This window comes from Alexandromys fortis, unplaced genomic scaffold, assembly GCF_014885135.2.
Source record: "Alexandromys fortis isolate MF-2015 unplaced genomic scaffold, M_Fortis_MF-2015_v1.1 scaffold_167, whole genome shotgun sequence".
Taxonomy (NCBI): domain Eukaryota; kingdom Metazoa; phylum Chordata; class Mammalia; order Rodentia; family Cricetidae; genus Alexandromys; species Alexandromys fortis.
In genome coordinates this window covers 3,145,871-3,163,887 of record NW_026068050.1, presented here as the reverse complement: position 1 = coordinate 3,163,887, position 18,017 = coordinate 3,145,871, and the positions used below count along the sequence as shown (strand labels likewise).

At 45.5% G+C, this 18,017-nt stretch overlaps 1 protein-coding gene across 1 annotated transcript in view; it reads left to right on the top strand.

Moving 5' to 3' along the window:
• Positions 1 to 18,017, top strand: part of Slc35f2 (solute carrier family 35 member F2) — a 46,134-nt gene that overhangs the window by 13,694 nt on the left and 14,423 nt on the right. The window contains exon 2 of the mRNA XM_050119439.1: positions 16,252 to 16,427. Within this exon, the coding sequence (XP_049975396.1) occupies positions 16,252 to 16,427 (176 nt within the window). The remainder of the gene's footprint in view (positions 1 to 16,251; positions 16,428 to 18,017) is intronic.

Below are 18,017 nucleotides of genomic sequence, written 5' to 3'. Positions count from 1 at the left end.
AACAAAATAAAAAGGGTCTCACTTTTTAGCCCAGGCTACCCTAGGATTTGATATGAGGACCAAGCTAGCCTGAAGTTCTTCTGCTCCATCTTCACAAAGATTGGGATTCCAGAAGCGAGGGACCATGCCTGGCTCATGAAGTGGACTTTGGGTGTGGTTATTTGCTGCCTGTCTTTCTACTTGTGTAGAATGTGGTGGTTTTCTTTTTTTTGCACAATATTATTCTTATTTAGCTTCTGATAACATCATTCTTACACTGAACGGAGCATATGCACTTAAAATTTTATTTTATTTATGCACGCTGTCTGTGCGTGTATGTGCACATGCCTGTGTGGTGTGTGCCTGTGCACACGCAGAGAACCAAAGAAGGGGTAGATGCCTTGGAGCTGCAGTTACAGACATTTGCAAGATGACCAGCTTGTTATGTTGTGTGTACTGGAGTCCCAACTCTGGTCTTCACGGTTGTACAGTAAACATTCTTAATGGCTAAGCCATCTTTATAGCCATGACATAATACATTCTATGTGTTGTAGAGGTTTCCATGACTGAAAAGCTTGTGTGTGTGTGTGTATGTGTGCGCATGCACTCGTGCGTGCGTGAGCTCACACCAGCTTTCCATTGATGCTGTTTCCCTCTGGTCTGGTGGTAGAAGTTCTCTTAAAAAGTTTGAGAGTTGCCGGGCGGTGGTGGCGCACGCCTTTAATCCCAGCACTCGGGAGGCAGAGGCAGGCGGATCTCTGTGAGTTCGAGGCCAGCCTGGTCTAGAGGAGCTAGTTCCAGGACAGGAACCAAAAAGCTACGGAGAAACCCTGTCTCGAAAATAAAAAAAAAAAAAAGTTTGAGAGCACTGAGGGCCAGCCGACCAGCTGAAATCAACGCCAGCCCACTGAAGGGAGCCTGACTCAAGCAGGAGTGTGACAGACAGCCTTTCTGGTTTGAAGCTGGTGGGTGTGGGAAGCCGGCAAAGGACCCAGTGACTCACAGGAAGTCTCCCCAAACACCTCCTCTCCCCTCCCCTTCCCTCCCGGGTCTCTCACTGGGCCCTGTCCCCAGGAGCTCTGAGATCCCTTTCTCACTTCTGTTCTCAGACGACTAGCTGGCACTTGATGCGTGTGGTAGATGGGCTCTGAGGGAAACCCAGCTCATGACTGGTATGGGAAAGGACGTATTGCTTTACAGAGTTGAGGGGTGCGGAACTGCCAAACCACAGCCTGGAGACAGCTGGAGCCAGGATCCCAAACCTCACCAGGGCTCCTGCTCTGCTCCCCGCCTTCACTGTGGGCTCCTTGATTCTCACTGTGGGCATTCTACAGTGTAAGCCACACCACGAACAGAGGGAAAATGACTTCTGTTTTGTTAACCCACAAACAAGTAAACTCAGAGGCTCCTTGATTCTCACTGTGGGCATTCTACAGTGTAAGCTACACCAACAACCCGAGGGAAAATGACTTTTGTTTTGCTAATCCACAAACAGGTAAACCCAGATGTTTAAAAAAAAAAAGTCTTTGAGAACTTTCTATGAAGTTTCGCCCGGCAGGCAGCATTAAGGGCTGTGTGTTTTATGGGCTGTTGCTTCCTGGTTTCCTGTTAAGCACAGGGTTAGTCCGCCCTCAGTTCTTCTGCCAGGTGCTGGGCAGAGCCTGCCTTGTGGATTGTCTCAGGGGCGGAAACTCTTGCAGGTCAGGCTTGAAACAGCCATGTCGATGTCACCCCAGGTCAATCCTGCGCCTCTTCATCCTACCCTCAGCCCCTTTCAGGATAGATTTTTATCCCTTCTCCCATATTTTCGCCAAAACACCATGCATTAAAGTACTTGTGAAACCTGTCCTCAGTGGGCTGCTCATCAGTGCCCATTGTTAGAGGTGTGGGTAATTCGTGTCAGCTGGTCTCTGTGTGGCATCGTAATCCTCAATATCGTATTTTATTATGATTATAAGGGATAGTGTGCACAGCAGGAAAAAGACAGACTTAATAATTCCCTGATGTAAGCAAGTTATTCCTCTGAGTGGCTGAAGCGCAGTCTCTTGCCTATGTAACTGTTCCCGTAGTCCCTGTCTTGCAAGAGTTTTGCTCAGATTTTAGTGACGCAGAAGGCTGTTTAGTGTGATATCTGGCCCATAGGTATTTTTATTCCACTGCCTCACGTCTGTTAGGATATATGAAGGTTGTTATTAATCTTTTTTTTGGGGGGGGTCCTCAGAGACAGAGGAAGTTCTTTTTCAGCACAACTTCACATCTCTGTGTCTTTATTTATTGATAGGAAAATAGGAGCAATAATAGCGCCTCCCTCATAGGCTGCTGGGTTAAAAATGCAATGGGGATGTGAAATCCTTAGACCAGGGCTCTGTAGTGTGCTCTCCGGCACAGTCCTTACCATTACTGTTACCACTGGATGGTTTATGTGACTGTAGATATGGGGAAGCAGGCAGAGTATCCATGATAGTGTCTGCGTTTACAGACCAGTAAAACAAATGCAGTGCATAGTGTCAATGTAGAAAATGGGATTAGGAAGATTAGACTCAAAAGGAAATGGGAATTTATAGGTTGACATTCTGGTACTGGGCCCTTTTCCTGTATGTGTGTGTGTGTGTGTGTGCATGTGTGTGTGTGTATGTGTGTGTGCATGTGTGTGTGCTTGTGTGTGCGTATGTGTGTGCATGTATGTGTGTGCCATGGTGCATGTGTGAAAGCAAGGTGACAAGCCACTGCAGTCAGTTCTCCCCTCCTTCCATGCAGGGCCCAGGCATGGCACTCAGATAGTTAGGCTTAGCAGCAAACGCCTTTACCCGCAGAGCCAGCTTGCCAGCCCCCATCACTTTTCTTACTTTCTCTCTTCTCCCTTATTTCTGTCTTCCAAGTCTGGCAGATGGGGAGAACACCGGCAGCCCCTAACATTGTCTTCGGACTTTAGTGTTCCTAGATTGATTTACCATTTGAACTTGGTTAGGCGACATAAACTTTGAGGAGGTAATATCTACTCTTACTGTTTTGTGGAAATCCAGCAAGATAGTAGATGTGGGAACTCAGTACGGCATCCCGTGTGTCCCTAGTTCCTTTTACTGTACAGGGGAGAGAGAATATTAACGCGTTCTCTATATTCTTGACTCTCCAAGGCTCAACGCAGAGTTTAAGATGCAAGAAGAAACCACCAGATTTACAAGTTTAATTTGTAAAAATTTCATTTGTGTAAAACTATTTTATTAGTTTCTGGCTTGAAGGTCTGGTTTTTATTCCCCATACAAGTGGTGAGTGTTTTAATCCAAAGTGGCTCCTGATTGACTTTACCCGCTGCTATTTAATAGACTTTCCATTTGATGTGATTATCGTTCTCCTAAGCAAATTTACTAAGAATGTAAGTAGTCCTAACAGTATGACTCGTACTGTTTTTAAGTAGCACGTGCATAGTTAGTTTTGTCTGTTAGTTATCTGCAGCTACCATAACAAACTACTTGCCTCTGCCCCTCAAGGGCTGGAACCAAAAGCATGCCCCACAATGCCTAGCCTATCGCCTTGGTTTTAAAATTATGGCTTATAAAGTGATCATGTCTCTGTTATTTCATCTGCATTAAGTTTAATGGCCAAAGCAACATGACTTTGTTTTCTTTCTTGGCTCTGAAGGCCAACCATCAGAAGGCTCATTGGGCCAAAATTAGTTTTGGTAGAGCTGTAGCCTTTAATAGAAGCTCTGGTTGGAAATCCGGTCCTTTCTTTTCCTGCTTCTAGAATCATGTCTTGTCTCCTGGTCCTTTCTCATCTCCCAAGCCGCATCTCTAATCTGTCTGTAGTTGTATCTTTCTTTGATAAGCTGGGAAACATTCTTCCTTACCGGACCTTCCTGGGTTAAAATCAACGACAGTGTCCCTAGCTCAAGATCTTTCCCCGTGTCCTCTTTACAAGTTTGGGGGAAGAGTGTGGCTGTTTGTGGAATGGCCTTCACTTCCCACCCACTTTTACTCACAGGATCTAAAACGGTTACAACAAAACACATAGCTTTAAGGGTGGATGTGCACACCTATAATCATTTGGGGAGCTGAAGCAATGTAGGGCCAGTAGTGAGCTCTGGGACAGCCTGTGCAGTCCGCATTTGGTAACTTATGTCAGGGAATCTTCCTCAGTTCTTTTCACTTATGTAGCTTTCCACACATACTCATTCTTTGGAATTTCCAGTCAAGTGCTGCTACCGACTGGTTTCTAGTGGTACCACAGGCTTGAGAGAGGTTTTGTAGATGCTGACTGATACCCTTGGATGAGTTACTCCTCCACATTGGTCCTGGAGTGCACTCTTGTATCTGATGGGATGATGGCTCCCATGGAATCTTTCCATACACACCCCTTGTATGTGTGCTTGTGTACACATATGCTCATGGATGAGTGTTTTTGCATGTGTGTGTGTAGTGTGGAGACCAAAGAACAAGTTTGAATATTGTTCCTCAGGATGGCTCTTCTGGTGGTGAGCCACCCTGTAGGGGCTGGGAACCAAACCCACGTCCTCTGTAAGAACAAGTACTCATTTATTTACTTATTTATTTGGAGACAAGGTTTTTCTGTGTAATGCTGGCTGTCCTAGAACTCAATCCATATCCTCTGCAAGAACAAATACTATTTATTAGTTTTTTGTTATAGGGTTTCTCTGTGTAACCCTGGCTGCTCACTCTGCAGACTCTGAGATCTGCCTGCCTCTGCCTCCCAAGTACTGGGATTAAAGGCAGAACCACCACTGCTCTGTGCAACAAGTATTCTTTTTTTTTCTGCTCATTTTATTTATTTATTTATTTGTTTGTTTATTAATTAATTAAAGATTTCTGTCTCTTCCCCACCACCGCCTCCCCTTTCCCTCCCCCTCCCCCAATCAAGTCCCCCTCCCTTGTCAGCCTAAAAAGTATTCTTAAACACTGAGCCATCTCTGGCTCCTGTCCATCTTTTTCAAAAGGCTGTCTCTCGCTCTGGCCTGGAGCTGACTGATTTGGCTAGGCCAGACTCAGGGATCTTCCTGCTTTTGCCTTTCTACTGGTGGGGTTAGAAGTGCGTGTCACCACGCTCAACTTTCTACATCTTCTGGGGACTAGGCTTTGGTTGTCACGCTTGCACACAGTCTGAGATACCGCCCCATCCCCCACAGCTCTTCTCTTGACATGAATAACCTCTGCTTATTCTTCAAGTCTATGAAATGCCACGACCAAAGTCTCCCATGAAACCCCATCCTAGCTGCCCATCCTTTGAGTGCACCCACCACCCTTTCAGTAATTTCTTTTGTGCTCTTCCCTGCTGTGTTGTGAATTCCCTGAGGTCAGGGGCTGTGTCTCTACTTCTCTTTGTTTTCAGAGTGACAGGTTGTTAAGATCCCTTAGGTCCTAAAACTATTGCTAACTGATATCACTGAAGAGGGGGCTCAGCAGTTCAATCGGTTGCTGTGCAAGCAGGAGGACGAGAGTTCAGATCCCCAGAAGCCCTGCAGATGCTGGATGAGCAGGGTAACTAGCCTGCAACACCACTGCGAGGAAGAAAAGAGCCAGAGTTTCTTGGTGAATCCAGTTACGGAGCTCTACTTCAGGGACCGTTTCCTTCTTCTCTTGCAGTTCAGAGGCCTTGGGGCAAAACACCACCCAGCTGAAGCAGCCCCTGAAGGTTTCTTATCTTTTAAGGACTTGGACTCTTATGGTGGAACAGAATTTTAGGACGAGCCAGTAAGATGCTGAGTAAGAGTTTAGGGAAAGGTTTTTTTTTTTTTTTTTTTTTGGATTTTCGAGACAGGGTTTCTCTGTAGCTTTGGAGCCTGTCCTGGAACTAGCTCTTGTAGACCAGGCTGACCTCAAACTTACAGAAATCCACCTGCTTCTGCCTCCTGAGTGCTGGGATTAAAGGCCTGTGCCACCACTGCCCCAGCTGGGTGAAGCGCAGGAGTTGAGAGAAAGACAGGTGCATGGGAAGGAAGGAAGGAAGGAAGGAAGGAAGGAAGGAAGGAAGGAAGGAAGGAAGACACACCCGTGTGGGGGGCATCTCAAAGGGGCGCCGGTGAAGTCTTTACCGATTGGGTAGCTTCTTGAAGTTGCCTCTCAGGAATTTAAATGAGGTCCTAGGGTCCTAGGTGGTTCCTATGCTTTGGGCAGGACTGCAGTCAATAAGGTAAAAGTCTTGTTCACAAGAGTTGTAGGGAGAATATTAAGAATATTTTTGTTTTTGACTATAAACAAAGCTTTAGTCTTGTTTTTGAGATTCCCAGTAAGAAGGAGTAAGACTGTACTTGAAGGTCATGTAGACTTGGGACCTAAGCAAGGCTCATTGTTATTTTAACATTTGATGTAATGTTTCTGTGTTGGCCTCCTTCCTGACAAATGTCGTTAACTGTAGTGGAGTTTTTGGTTCTCAGCCAGAGAGGCGCTGACCCAGACTCCATGGTGAGGGATTCTCTTTTCTTTTGGTATCCCCATAGTTTTCTCCATCCTTCTATCCCGTCCCCTGGGGCTCTGTCTTCCACTCAGGTGGAGAAGTCTTGCTAATGGACCAGGAGACTCCCCAGTTGCCAAGTTTCCTTTTCCTGGAATTCATGCTGCCCAGCAGAACCCATCACTGCCGCTCTGCTCATTTCACTGTGCGCTGTAACTTATTTTGTATTTTTATTTTTACCATGCCGGGGATCAGTCCTAGGGCCTTGTGTCCACCATTGAATTACACCGCAGCCCCACATTATTACTGTTTATAATAATAATTATTATTATCATCAGATTTACTTATTTGTTTAATTTTATGTGTACATATATGTATCTGTCAAGAAGGCCAGAAGGGAGCATTGGATCCCCTGGAGCTGGAGTTGGTGACTGAGCTGACAAGGGTGCTGGGAATTGAACTTGATCCTCTGCAAGAACTTTCAACAAATGTCTATGCTCTTAGCTACCAAGCCACTGTCTCTCTTGGTCCTGGGTTTTGAGACAGAGTCCAGCCCAGACTGACCTTGTACCACATCGTTCTTGCAGATGGCCTTGAACTCCTTAGCCTCCTGCCTCTCCTCCCAAGTGCTGGATTATAAACACTTGCTTCCGTGCCTGACACCACCATATTTAAATACATGCTTGCTGACATTTACATGTGAGTCTACACTAATAGGAACCTTTTCCCCCCCATTAGAGATATTTAGCCTTGTAAGAAATAAGAAGGCTCTTATTGCTAGAACCTTCCCATTTGTACAGATTAACCAACTGCCTTCGGATTGTGAAGTTGAGCTCCCACCAATGAGATAAGATGCAGTCACTGCCTACAACAGGGATAAAACAAAGAAGCCCTCTTGGCCAAGTGTGCTTGCTCGTCCAGTTTGGATTCCGGCACACACACTTGCTTTGCTAAGTTACTTAAATTTTTGCTGTGTGTTCCTTTGTGCAAGACTAAAATCACTCTGTTCCTAACTTGTCTCTGAGTTGCACTCTAGAGTGGTTTTGTCTCAGGATGTGCTGTGGACGGGCCGATGCAGTCCTCGGAAAGCCTGGCTCTCCCTGCGGTGTTACCTTTGCTTGGTTTAGTCAGTTCTTACTGACTCACACCCAGCCAGAGATGAGTGTGAAGCTGCCTTTTAGGGCCTGAGCCTTGCACAGGGATCCGGACAGAAACAGATACTCTGTTTAACTTTAGGTCTTCCTCCATGGAAATTCTTTTTGACTTTTCTTCTTATTTTGGTTAGAAATGTAGGCATTCTGTGTTCTGAAAGATTACTACACGTTGTTCCTATCCTTGCATTTGTGAATAAAGAAATTATTTTTGCTATCTTTTAACTAATCACATGCTAGAACTCCTGATTAGCAAGAGCAAATGAGTGTGACCACACTCAGTATAATTATAACTGAGACCACACATATGTGATGTTTCAGTGTGTGTGAAAAAATCTTGTCACTGGGCATGGTGATGCATGATTATGATGCCGGCACTCTGGAGGTGGAGGCGGGAGGATTATTCATAATGAATTTGAGGTCAGTTTGGTGTATATGAGACCCTATTTCCAAAAAATTATATGTATACATATATATGTATATACATACATACATATATACAGAGTTGTATGTGTGTATTTGAGGTCAGCCTGGGGTATATGAGACCATACACACATACACATATACAGAGGTGTGTGTGTGTGTGTGTGTGTGTGTGTGTGTATGTGTGTATTTGAAGACAGAGTCCCACCATGTAGTCTTTGCTGGCCTGGAGCTCTCTCTGTAGACCAGACTACAATCAGACTCATAGAGATCCACCTTGCTTTGCTTCTCAAGTTTTGGGGTTAAAGGTGTGTCCCACAATGCCTAACTTATAGCTGTTTTTTTAAAAATTATGGCTTATAAAGTGATCACATCTCTCTTATTTCATCATCATTAATTTTCCAGAGTTCTGCAAACTCTCCTCCTTCACCTCATGGTACATAATTTGGACAGACAAGGCAGGGGAGGGGCTGGAGAGATGGCTCAGCAGTTTAAGAACATTGGCTGTTCTTCCAGAGGACCTGGGTTCAGTTCCCAGCACACACATGGCAGCTCACAACTGTCTGTAACTCAAGTTCCATGGGATCCGATACCCTCACACAGACATGTGGACAAAACACCAATACACATAAAATAAATGAATAAACCTTAAAAAAAAAAAAAACAAGAAGAAGCAGGGTAATGTTTATGCTTCCTCTCATTTATTCGTTCTTAAGTAATGAGTCTTTCTAAGGCCAAGGAGTGCCCCTTCTCAAGCTGGTGCTGCTGTTAAGTCCCAGGAACAAACATTTTATGTCTCTGTCTACTACACCATCCTTACTGTACCTGCATGCATTTCAGACCACTGCACCATCATTACTGTATTTGTATGCATTTTGACCTACTGCAGCATCCTTACTGTACCTGCATGCATTTCAGCCCATTGCACCATCCTTACCATACTTGCATGCATCTCAGCCAACTTCAGCATCCTTACTATACCTGTATGCATTTCAGCTCATTGCACCATCCTTACCGTACCTGTATGCATCTCAGTCCACTGCAGCATCCTTACCATACCTGCATGCACTTTGGCCCACAGCAGCATCCTTACCGTACCAAGAACGCCTACTCTATCAGCTGCCACTCACTGTGTGCATTCGTCACCAGGCTGTGACAAATGCCTGGCAAAAGCCCCTGAAGGAAGTTCATCTGGCTCCCAGGTTGTGGAAGTCAAGGCAGGGAAAGCATGGTGGCAAGAGCAGGAGGCTGCTCACATGGCATCTAGGGTCAGGGAGCAGAGCCATGAATAGTGGCTTCATGCCCACTTTCTCCCTTTTATTTGGTCCTTGAGATGGTGCTGTCTGCATTCAAAGTGGCTCTTCCTTCTTCCATTAAACCTTTTTGGAAAAACCCTCATGAACACACCTGTCTTAGTTACGGTTTCTATTGCTGTGAAGAGACACCATGACCATGCAACTTTTATAAAGGAAAACCTTTAATTGGGGCTGGCTTACAGTTCAGAGGTTTAGTCCATTGTCATCATGGTGGGAAGGATGGTGGCACACAGGCATACATGGTGCTGGAGAGGTAGCTGAGAGTTCTACATCCAGATCTGAGGGCCGCAGGAAGAGACTGTGTGAGCCACTGGCCTGGTTTGAGCATCTGAGACCTCAGAGCCCACCCCCACAGTGATACACTTCCTCTAGCAAAGCCACACCCACTCCAATAAGGCCACACTTTCTAATAGCATCACTTCCCGTGGGCTAATGGGGGTCATTTTCTTTGAAACCACCACAACACCCAAAGGTATGCTTTCACGATGAATCTAAATTCATTCTTGTTGGCAGTGAAGATCAACCATCCTGCTGCATAGAGAAAACCTACTTGAATTAATTGAGTTTGTATACACGTAACTAAAATGCTCTACAAACAGAGCTGGGTAGCTTATGTGTTAAGTGTGAGGACTTAGCCTCAATGAGTAGTTCTCTTCAGATGTTTTTTTTAAATAAATGTGTGGAAAATTATTATTCCCCATGAGGTGGTAGACAAGATGGAGTTTTGAATCTGCCCTGAGTAGATACACTTCATAGATGTCTTTCAGCTTTAATCCTAAAACTGGACCAAATGAAAAGGAGAGAATAATTGAGCAGTTTCTAATCATGTCTTACACTTCTTAGGAGACGCTTAAGTAAACCCGCTGATGTTTAGACTCTACTTCTCAAGAATCTGATCAAGTTGGTCTAAGCAGAGGTTTTGGCTATTACTCTTATTTGTTTTTTAGCCTCTGATGATTTTGAAATAGATATTTAAGTAAAGGACATCTGGCCCAACTTGAAGCTGCATTAAAGAAGTTCTAGAGACAGGGCTGATTGCCGTTGTGAAGAAGATTTGGGGACAGGGATCAAAGATGGTCATTTTGAATACATGTGCCAGGAATAGGGGTGATGGTCATTGTGAGAAGTGCTGGAGACAGGGCTGAGGGTCATTGCATCTGTCTCTTATGTATACCGTGTAAAGTTTGCATTTGAATTAGGCACAAAACCAAATGGTAGCCTTCCTTTAATTTCCCTTGAAGTTTTTCAGGGAGTATCCCATTCTGTCTTCCTTTGGGACCTCTTGCAGGAAGTCCTGGCCCTTGGCTGCCAGCACAGCTCTTGTTCTCGCCTTCCCATTGTATCCTTTCTGCATGGTTTGGGTCTAGATCCTCATGGAGACATCACAAGTAAACATGCCTTAGGCCCTTTCCATGTAGACATGTGTTGATCACAAAGGCTGCAGTGCCCTGCTCTTGGAACCTAGGGTTTTGGAGTGTGAGCCGTAAGGAGTCTGTGGGGCTTGTGGAAAGAGTCTGGACTGGGAAATAGGTACATTGGAAAAAATTCTAGATTCCTTGGGTTTGGTGCATACCGACATCCAGAGTTCACTGACAAATTTACTGAGTGAGGCAGAAAGAATGTTAAAAACTGGAGGAGGGGGATAAGTGTTGTGGAATGCTGTCTTTCAGGCGTGATGTGGCCCTTGTACTCTTGAACTCTTAGCAGCCATGATTGACTGCACAAGACCCGAACATGATTGGGCCTATCAACATTCCATCATGGAAGTGGGAAGGGACTCCCAAGGCCCCCTGCTCCTCTCTGGGATCTGTAGGCAGTTAATGGTTGCTTGGGAAGGGAGAAATATTTTCATCAGTGGTGTAGCCACTGGCAAGTTGCCCCATACTCCTGTAATTAACCCAAATAAAGCTATTTCATACAGACTCTCACACACACCCAGCCCACATGAGCGTGAAAGAAGGAGGTGACCAGTCAAGAGGAGGAAGGGCTGAAGAGAGGGAAGTGGGGATAGATATGATCAAAATACATTATGAAACCCAGTATCATGTGTGATTGGTACATATTAATAAAACACTTTAAAAGAATTTACCACATTAATAAAAGAAAGTATAACTTTACTTAAAAGCAGTGCACAGCTGTGTTTTGGTGTTTTGAAGTGACCGAGATATTAAGCTATGTACTTTAGACTTTCCTGGAAGAAAGAAGAGGGGATAATAAAATGCCCTTCCTTCTTTCATTTTTATAGGTTCTCAAATTCATAGGCTTTGTGCAAACAGAAAGCGTAGCAGAGAGTCCTCAGCCCGTTTTCTGCCTTTGCACTCTGGGTGGGGCAGTGCCTGGGTTCCTGGAGACCCTGCTCCCACAGCCAGCAGGCAGAAGCTGGGAAGTGCGTCTCACAGGCAGAGCACATCCGGCCCTTTGAGGTTCACTTCAGTGGAGGTTCTATTTGGAAAGACTGTGCCAGGATATGGTCCACAGTGGGCTGCGTGTTGTTTCCTGAAGCCTCCTTTAGCCATGGAGTGCTTTCTATGGTGTGGAGTCTGCTCAGAATCCATCCACACTAGCCCCCTTCTGGTAACATGCAGGCGTGCATGTGGGGCCTGAGGTTGTTCTGAGGTCTTCTGTGATTTCCCTTCTTTCTTAAACCTTTACCCACTCCAACTTCTCTCTGTCTCTCCCTCCCTCCCTCACTGCTCCCCACTCCCATTATAGATGAGGTCATCAGGATTTGGAGCCAGGAGAAGTACATTTCTGTCACTTTAAATCTCCACATTCAGTTTGGAACACAATGCACCCCTCCCCCCTTTGAGGAGGCAGTTATACTCAACTCTTGGAGGACAGTGTGCTTAATTGGGTTCTTGCAGGCTACAAAAATGAGCCGGCTGGAGGCTTCTGCCAGTTTGTGATCAGGGCTCAGGGCCTCCGCATTTCGGATTCTCACTCATTTCACACTTATTGTTGCCTTCAAGTCCATGATGGGCTGTGAACCACAGTCTGGGTTTGATCGGTTTCTCAGGGATTGCTTTCTCCTGTGAACACCCAACTTGCTGGTTTTGCTTGAGGAAGGGGTGTGATGGGAGAGGCCCGGGTGTGATGGGAGAGGCCGGGGTGGGGTTTCTTTTTAATGGCAGGGTGAGGGTGGGGCTTTGAAGAAGAGGTCTTCCAGTAGAAGCTATGTTGTAGAACCCTGGTGGACAGAAGGATCGTGCACAGTGGTAGGGAGGGGCCAGCAAGAGTGAGGAGAAGATGCAAATCTGGAATGGCCTCACTTGTTGGGGTTACCATAGGAGGGACAGTAAGACCCAAGGGGATTTGAGTTTCACCCGTTGCTGCCATAATTGCTGTTGTCTGGGTAGGGCCTCCTCAGCCGCACCCAGTGCAAACCACGCCCCTTCAGTGAGGCTAGCTCCAGGTGGGGAGGCAGCCTCCCTCAGGTCTTGCTCAGGCCTTGGTCCATAGAAGTGAAATGTTTGGAAAACCATCATACCTGTTGGGTGCCAGTTTTGAGTCTATGTTCTTCTTGGTGAAAATATCTTTCAAGGGCCTGCTGGGGATTGGCTAGTCCGTGAGGTCATTCTTCTCGATGGGTGCAGATCCTTTCCGTGCCTTCTTTGGGGTTGTAACGGACTGAGCCACAGGGAAGAATAGTTTTTTGAAGAGGGATCTAGCAAACCAGTGAAGTGGGGTGTTCTTCCATCCTAACACCAGTCTCTCCTTCACCGTAAGTGCTTTAAACTATGACACAAGCAGTAAGTCACCCTGGGACACTGGAGCTGCAGCAAAAGCTGGCCTCTTTCAAGAAGCCTCCGGTGGCTCTCACCAGATACCCCGGAGCGCCAGGAGGGCTCTCTTCACATGTTTGTGGCCCATTTGTACAAAAACAGATATGTGATTAGGGAACCTATGCAAGAATGTTTGTAGGGGCATTGTTTATAAAAACAACAAAAAGCTACAATTTAACCAAAATATCAATCAGCAAAGGAATAAAGTGTGATAGAGTCGCACAGCACAATACTGTCCAGGGGTGAGAAGGAAACAGCTTCTCAGAAGTGAAGGGTTAGTAGGGAGGATTTTCCCAAACAGTGTGCAGAAAGGCAGAAAATGAACATTTACAACTAGTAATCCTTACATGAATGTTGGTTGAAATGTATGCAAATAATAAATAGCAAGTTTTCAAAAGTATTCAGCCCTAGGGAAAGTCCAAAAACAACTAGGGAGAACCAAGAGTGTTGGTGTTGCTGGTATTTTCTCCAGGCCCCCGGTAGGCAGTCCATATCGGTTAGACAGTAGAAACTTGGTTCTCTGTAGCTGTACGTTTTACCCTATGGAGCCAGCCAATTTCGTTTAAAAGTATTGAGAAACAACATGGCACTTGCATTGAACATGTGCAGATCTGGCATCAGACCCTGAGAAGCACATACCAGCGGCTACTCGCACGGCGCCGACATTGTACTAGGCATTAGAGACCCGGAGGTGATGTAGCACATGAGAGGGTGTGCGCAGGGCGTATCAAAACATGACACTATTTTACGGAGGGTGCTCAGCCTTCATTGAACTTGACTTCCGTGGCAGGTCCTGGAACTGAGGCCCCAGGGACAACTTTGTTACACGCTAGTTGTCCTGTAAGAAATTTTAGTAGTTGCGGCTGGGGGCGCATGTGGCTCAGTTGCTAGAGGGCTTGCTTAGCATTCACGAAGCCCCGAGTTCTATCCACAGGACTACTTAAAATGCTGCTTGCACATAATCCCCAAGCTGGAGGAGTAGAGGCAGGAGGATCGGAAGCTCAAGGGCATCCTGTAGTATAGTAAGTTTGAGGTCAGCCTGGGCTGCATCAGCCCTTTCTCAGAGCAAAAAAAAAAAAAAAAAAAAAAAATTAAAGAGATGGAAAACAAAGAAGAAAAATTTGATAATTAAATAAGCCACAAGGAAGAACATTTCCAGATTTAACTGGAGCCAGCACAGAGGTCAGACACTGGGTGACCTTATCAGCCATTTTAAAGTTGTGCGCTCAAGTGAGGGCAGAGGGGAGCCACTTACGGCTTTAGACAGGACCGATCCCTTAGCTCAGACTTTAGAAAGGGACTCCAGCAGTGTGGAGACTTGGTTTGGGGAGAGAGGGTGACTCAGAGGAGCAGTTAGGAAAGGCTGCCGCTTCCCAAACCACAGAGCCTCTGCAGGAACACTGCACAACTGGGCCATGTCCCCAGAACCCGACAGTCAGTAGTAGAAGAGAACTGAGGGTGCTGGTGAGGGCTCAGTGGTGAAGCTGCTGCCAAAGCGGGCGACTTGAATTCCGTCTCTAGAACCCACAGGGTAGGAGAGAATGGGTTCCTGCGAGTTGTTCTCTGGCCGCCACGGGCGTTTAAGTGAGCATGCCCAACACAACAAAGAAATGTAATAAAATATTTAAAAATTCTAACGTATTTTTATAGAATGTCTATGGCTGTATTTTTTTTTTTTTACATTTGAGCCTTTGATCTTAGTGTGATATTGATTGTTTATCTCTGAGGTACTATGGGTTACACCCAGGATTTGTTGTTAGGTAAGCATTCTATCATTGGGCTACTCACCCCCCCCCCCACAATGTGTGTGTGTGTGTGTGTGTGTGTGTGTATGTGTGTGTGTGTGTGCGCATGTGTGCGTGTGTGTATCACAGGACAACTTGCAGGGGTTGTTCTCTCCTCCCAGCACGTGGGTCCTGGGACTTGAACTCAGGTCATCACTTGGTAGCAAGTACATTTACATGTTGAGTCACTTTCCTGTGGCCTCCTCTCTTTTACTTCTTATTTATTTAGTGTGTGTGTATAGGAGCACATGCATGATATATCCCACCCAACACCAGTGGGATATGAAGAGCTAAATAAACAAAATGATCTTTAAATGGATGGCCAGTGAGTGGAAGAGTAGCTCTCTGTGGAAATGGGGGGGGGGTGGAGTATGAGAAAAATAAAAGAGAATAAAAAAATACAATCTTTCAAACTCTATTAATTGAGCTTTTGTGCCCATGAAGTAATCAATGAGATGAGTTCGAGAGGCTTGGGATATGTTTTGGTTGGTAGAATGCTTACCCACCATGGACGCAGCTCTGGGTTCCATTTCTAGTATGTCGTAAACTGGGTATGGTAGGACATGACTGTAACCCTAAGAAGGCGGCGGCAAGAAGGCCACGAGTCCAAAGTCATTCTCCACTCCATTGCAAGTATAAGCCCAGCCTGGGCCACAGGAGACTGTGTCTCTAAATGAAGTGAGTCAATGGGCTCCGTGGGCCAAGTGCTGGCTTTGCAAATGTGAAGACCGGAACCCTGTAAAGTTGGGCACAGTAGTAGACCTGCGTAACCCCAGTGATTCTGCAGGGAGATGGGAGCTGGAGACAGGAGGATCTTTGAAGCCTGGAGGCCAGTTCACTGGGATGCACAGTGGAGAAGCAATAAGACAACCCCATCTCACAAAGTTGAAACAGGGAGATGCACACCCAAGGCTGTCCTCTGCTACACACGAGACTGCAGACACATAAATACATACAGACACACACACACACACTGTACACATATGGAATGGACAAATAGATAAATACTAATTACACATTATACACACATATACATATAGACACATCACAATACACATAGTGCACACATAGCACAAAGAAATAAAGAATAATTACACATTGTACACATATATACATACATATGTGTTACACATACACATTGTGCACATATGGACAACTAAAGATTAGTTACTCATTATACACACATATACATATAGATACATCGCACATACACATTGTGCACATTTGCACAAAGAAGTAAAGAATGATTACGCATTGTACACACATGCACAAAGATATAAAGAATAACTATTTAGAACAGTTATGAGAATAAGATTTAGAATAATTCATATTGTGTTTATAGCAAAAAGTGTGCGTATGTGTGAGCTCCCGGTTCTTGCAAGTCGACCTGAGTTATCCTTCTATTTTCCAGGGATATTCTGAAGACCATAGCTCTGGGCCAGATGCTGTCCTTATGTATATGTGGCACAGCCATCACCAGCCAGTATTTGGCGGAAAAGTACCGGGTGAACACGCCCATGCTTCAGAGCTTCATCAACTACTGCCTGCTGTTCCTGGTCTACACGGTGGTGCTGGCGTTTCGATCTGGTACGTCAAATGTGGGGGCCATCTGCTCCACAAATGTTCATAATTTTCCTTAAACCTTTGTTGTATGTGTATGTGTGGTGCGTGTGTGTATACATATTTGCGGGACTTCTATTTCCCTCATATAAAGCCACTACTATCTTGTTACTCCCTAAGGGAATCAGTGTTGTTTCTGTGCGGCGAGATTAATAACTTTGTTTTGTGGTACTAGGGGGTTGAACCTATGGTATTGTCCCCAATCCTCTCTTTGCATATTTTAAATTTTATTTATTTATTTATTACACGTGCGTATGTGTCCATGTGAGTCTATGTGTGTTGGGGTATGCATAGAGGCAGGGTCTTCCGAAACTTAGAGCTATGTTTTCTTCAGCTGGGTTGGAAGTCAGCAAGCCCCAGAGATCCCCACTCACTTTGCTGGGGTTAGAGGTGTGTGCCGGATGCCAGTTTCTTCCTCGGATTCTGAGATCTGAACTCTGCTCCTCATGATTGTGCAGCAAGTGCTTTAACCACTAGGCCATTTCTCTAGCCCTTTGTAAATCTTAATCTCCAGGCAGGATCTTGCCAGGTTGTTCTTTTGAGTCCCTGAGGAGCTGGGATTATGGCCACCAGACCTGCCTATGAACCTCATTACTGTTAATTATTATCACTACTGCAGGAGGTAGAAGCCAGTTGTGAGGTTAGAGGAACTTGTTAAGGTATCACAGTTGGCAAGATCTCTAGGGCAATGGGGTGAGCGGAACTAGCAAGCGAGTGGTCCCTCTGGGCTCTGCTTTCTGGGAGGCCCTTGCCTTCAGGAAGTCAGTGTCGTTCACTAGCGCATCAAGTGTGGTCCCTCGGAGCCATGGCTGTCACGTGTTGAGATTACCAGCTCTGAGTTTTCAGAACGTTCTTGGAACTGGGTTTCAGTGGTAGTTATGTTGCGGGAATCTTTCTGGAATAAACACTCGGGAGGAGAGGAGATGTTCCCAGCGGACCGAAGCCAGGACGGTTCCTGAAAGGCTTCAGTGCTGGGTCCGGTTTGTATTCTCATTTTATAATGGTGTCTCTAAAACACCAAGGTGGGCCAGGGAAGCAAGCATACAGAAACAACTGTATGTGGCCCGTCAGCAGGTTGTTAAGGGCAACGACCTTTGTTTAGCGATTTGTCCTGATTATTCTGTTCCAGGTACCAAGTGAAGTCATGCTTGACAACAGGCAGTATAAAGCGCTTTAAGTGAATCACCAAATAAATAAAAACACCGATATCTAATAATTGGCCTTTTAAAAAACCTTATTCTTCTTAAATTAATTACTATACTTGATCTTAGCCAAGATGCCAAGAAGCGATAACTATTCGGCTATGGTATGGATTTCATGTCTGTGACTACATGTCTGCCAAATGCAGCCTAAGGGAGAAAGGGTTTATTCTGGCTCACAGTTCAAGGGGACAGCCTATCGCAGTGGGTAGGCGTGGAGCCTGGAGGTCTGTCTCTTAGGTGATTCTAGTTCTTGTCAGGCTGACAGTATTAACTACCATAATTGTGATTCTCAGTGCTTTCCTTCCTTCCTCTTCCCTCTCTCCCTCCCTCCCTCCCTCCCTCCCTCCCTCCCTCC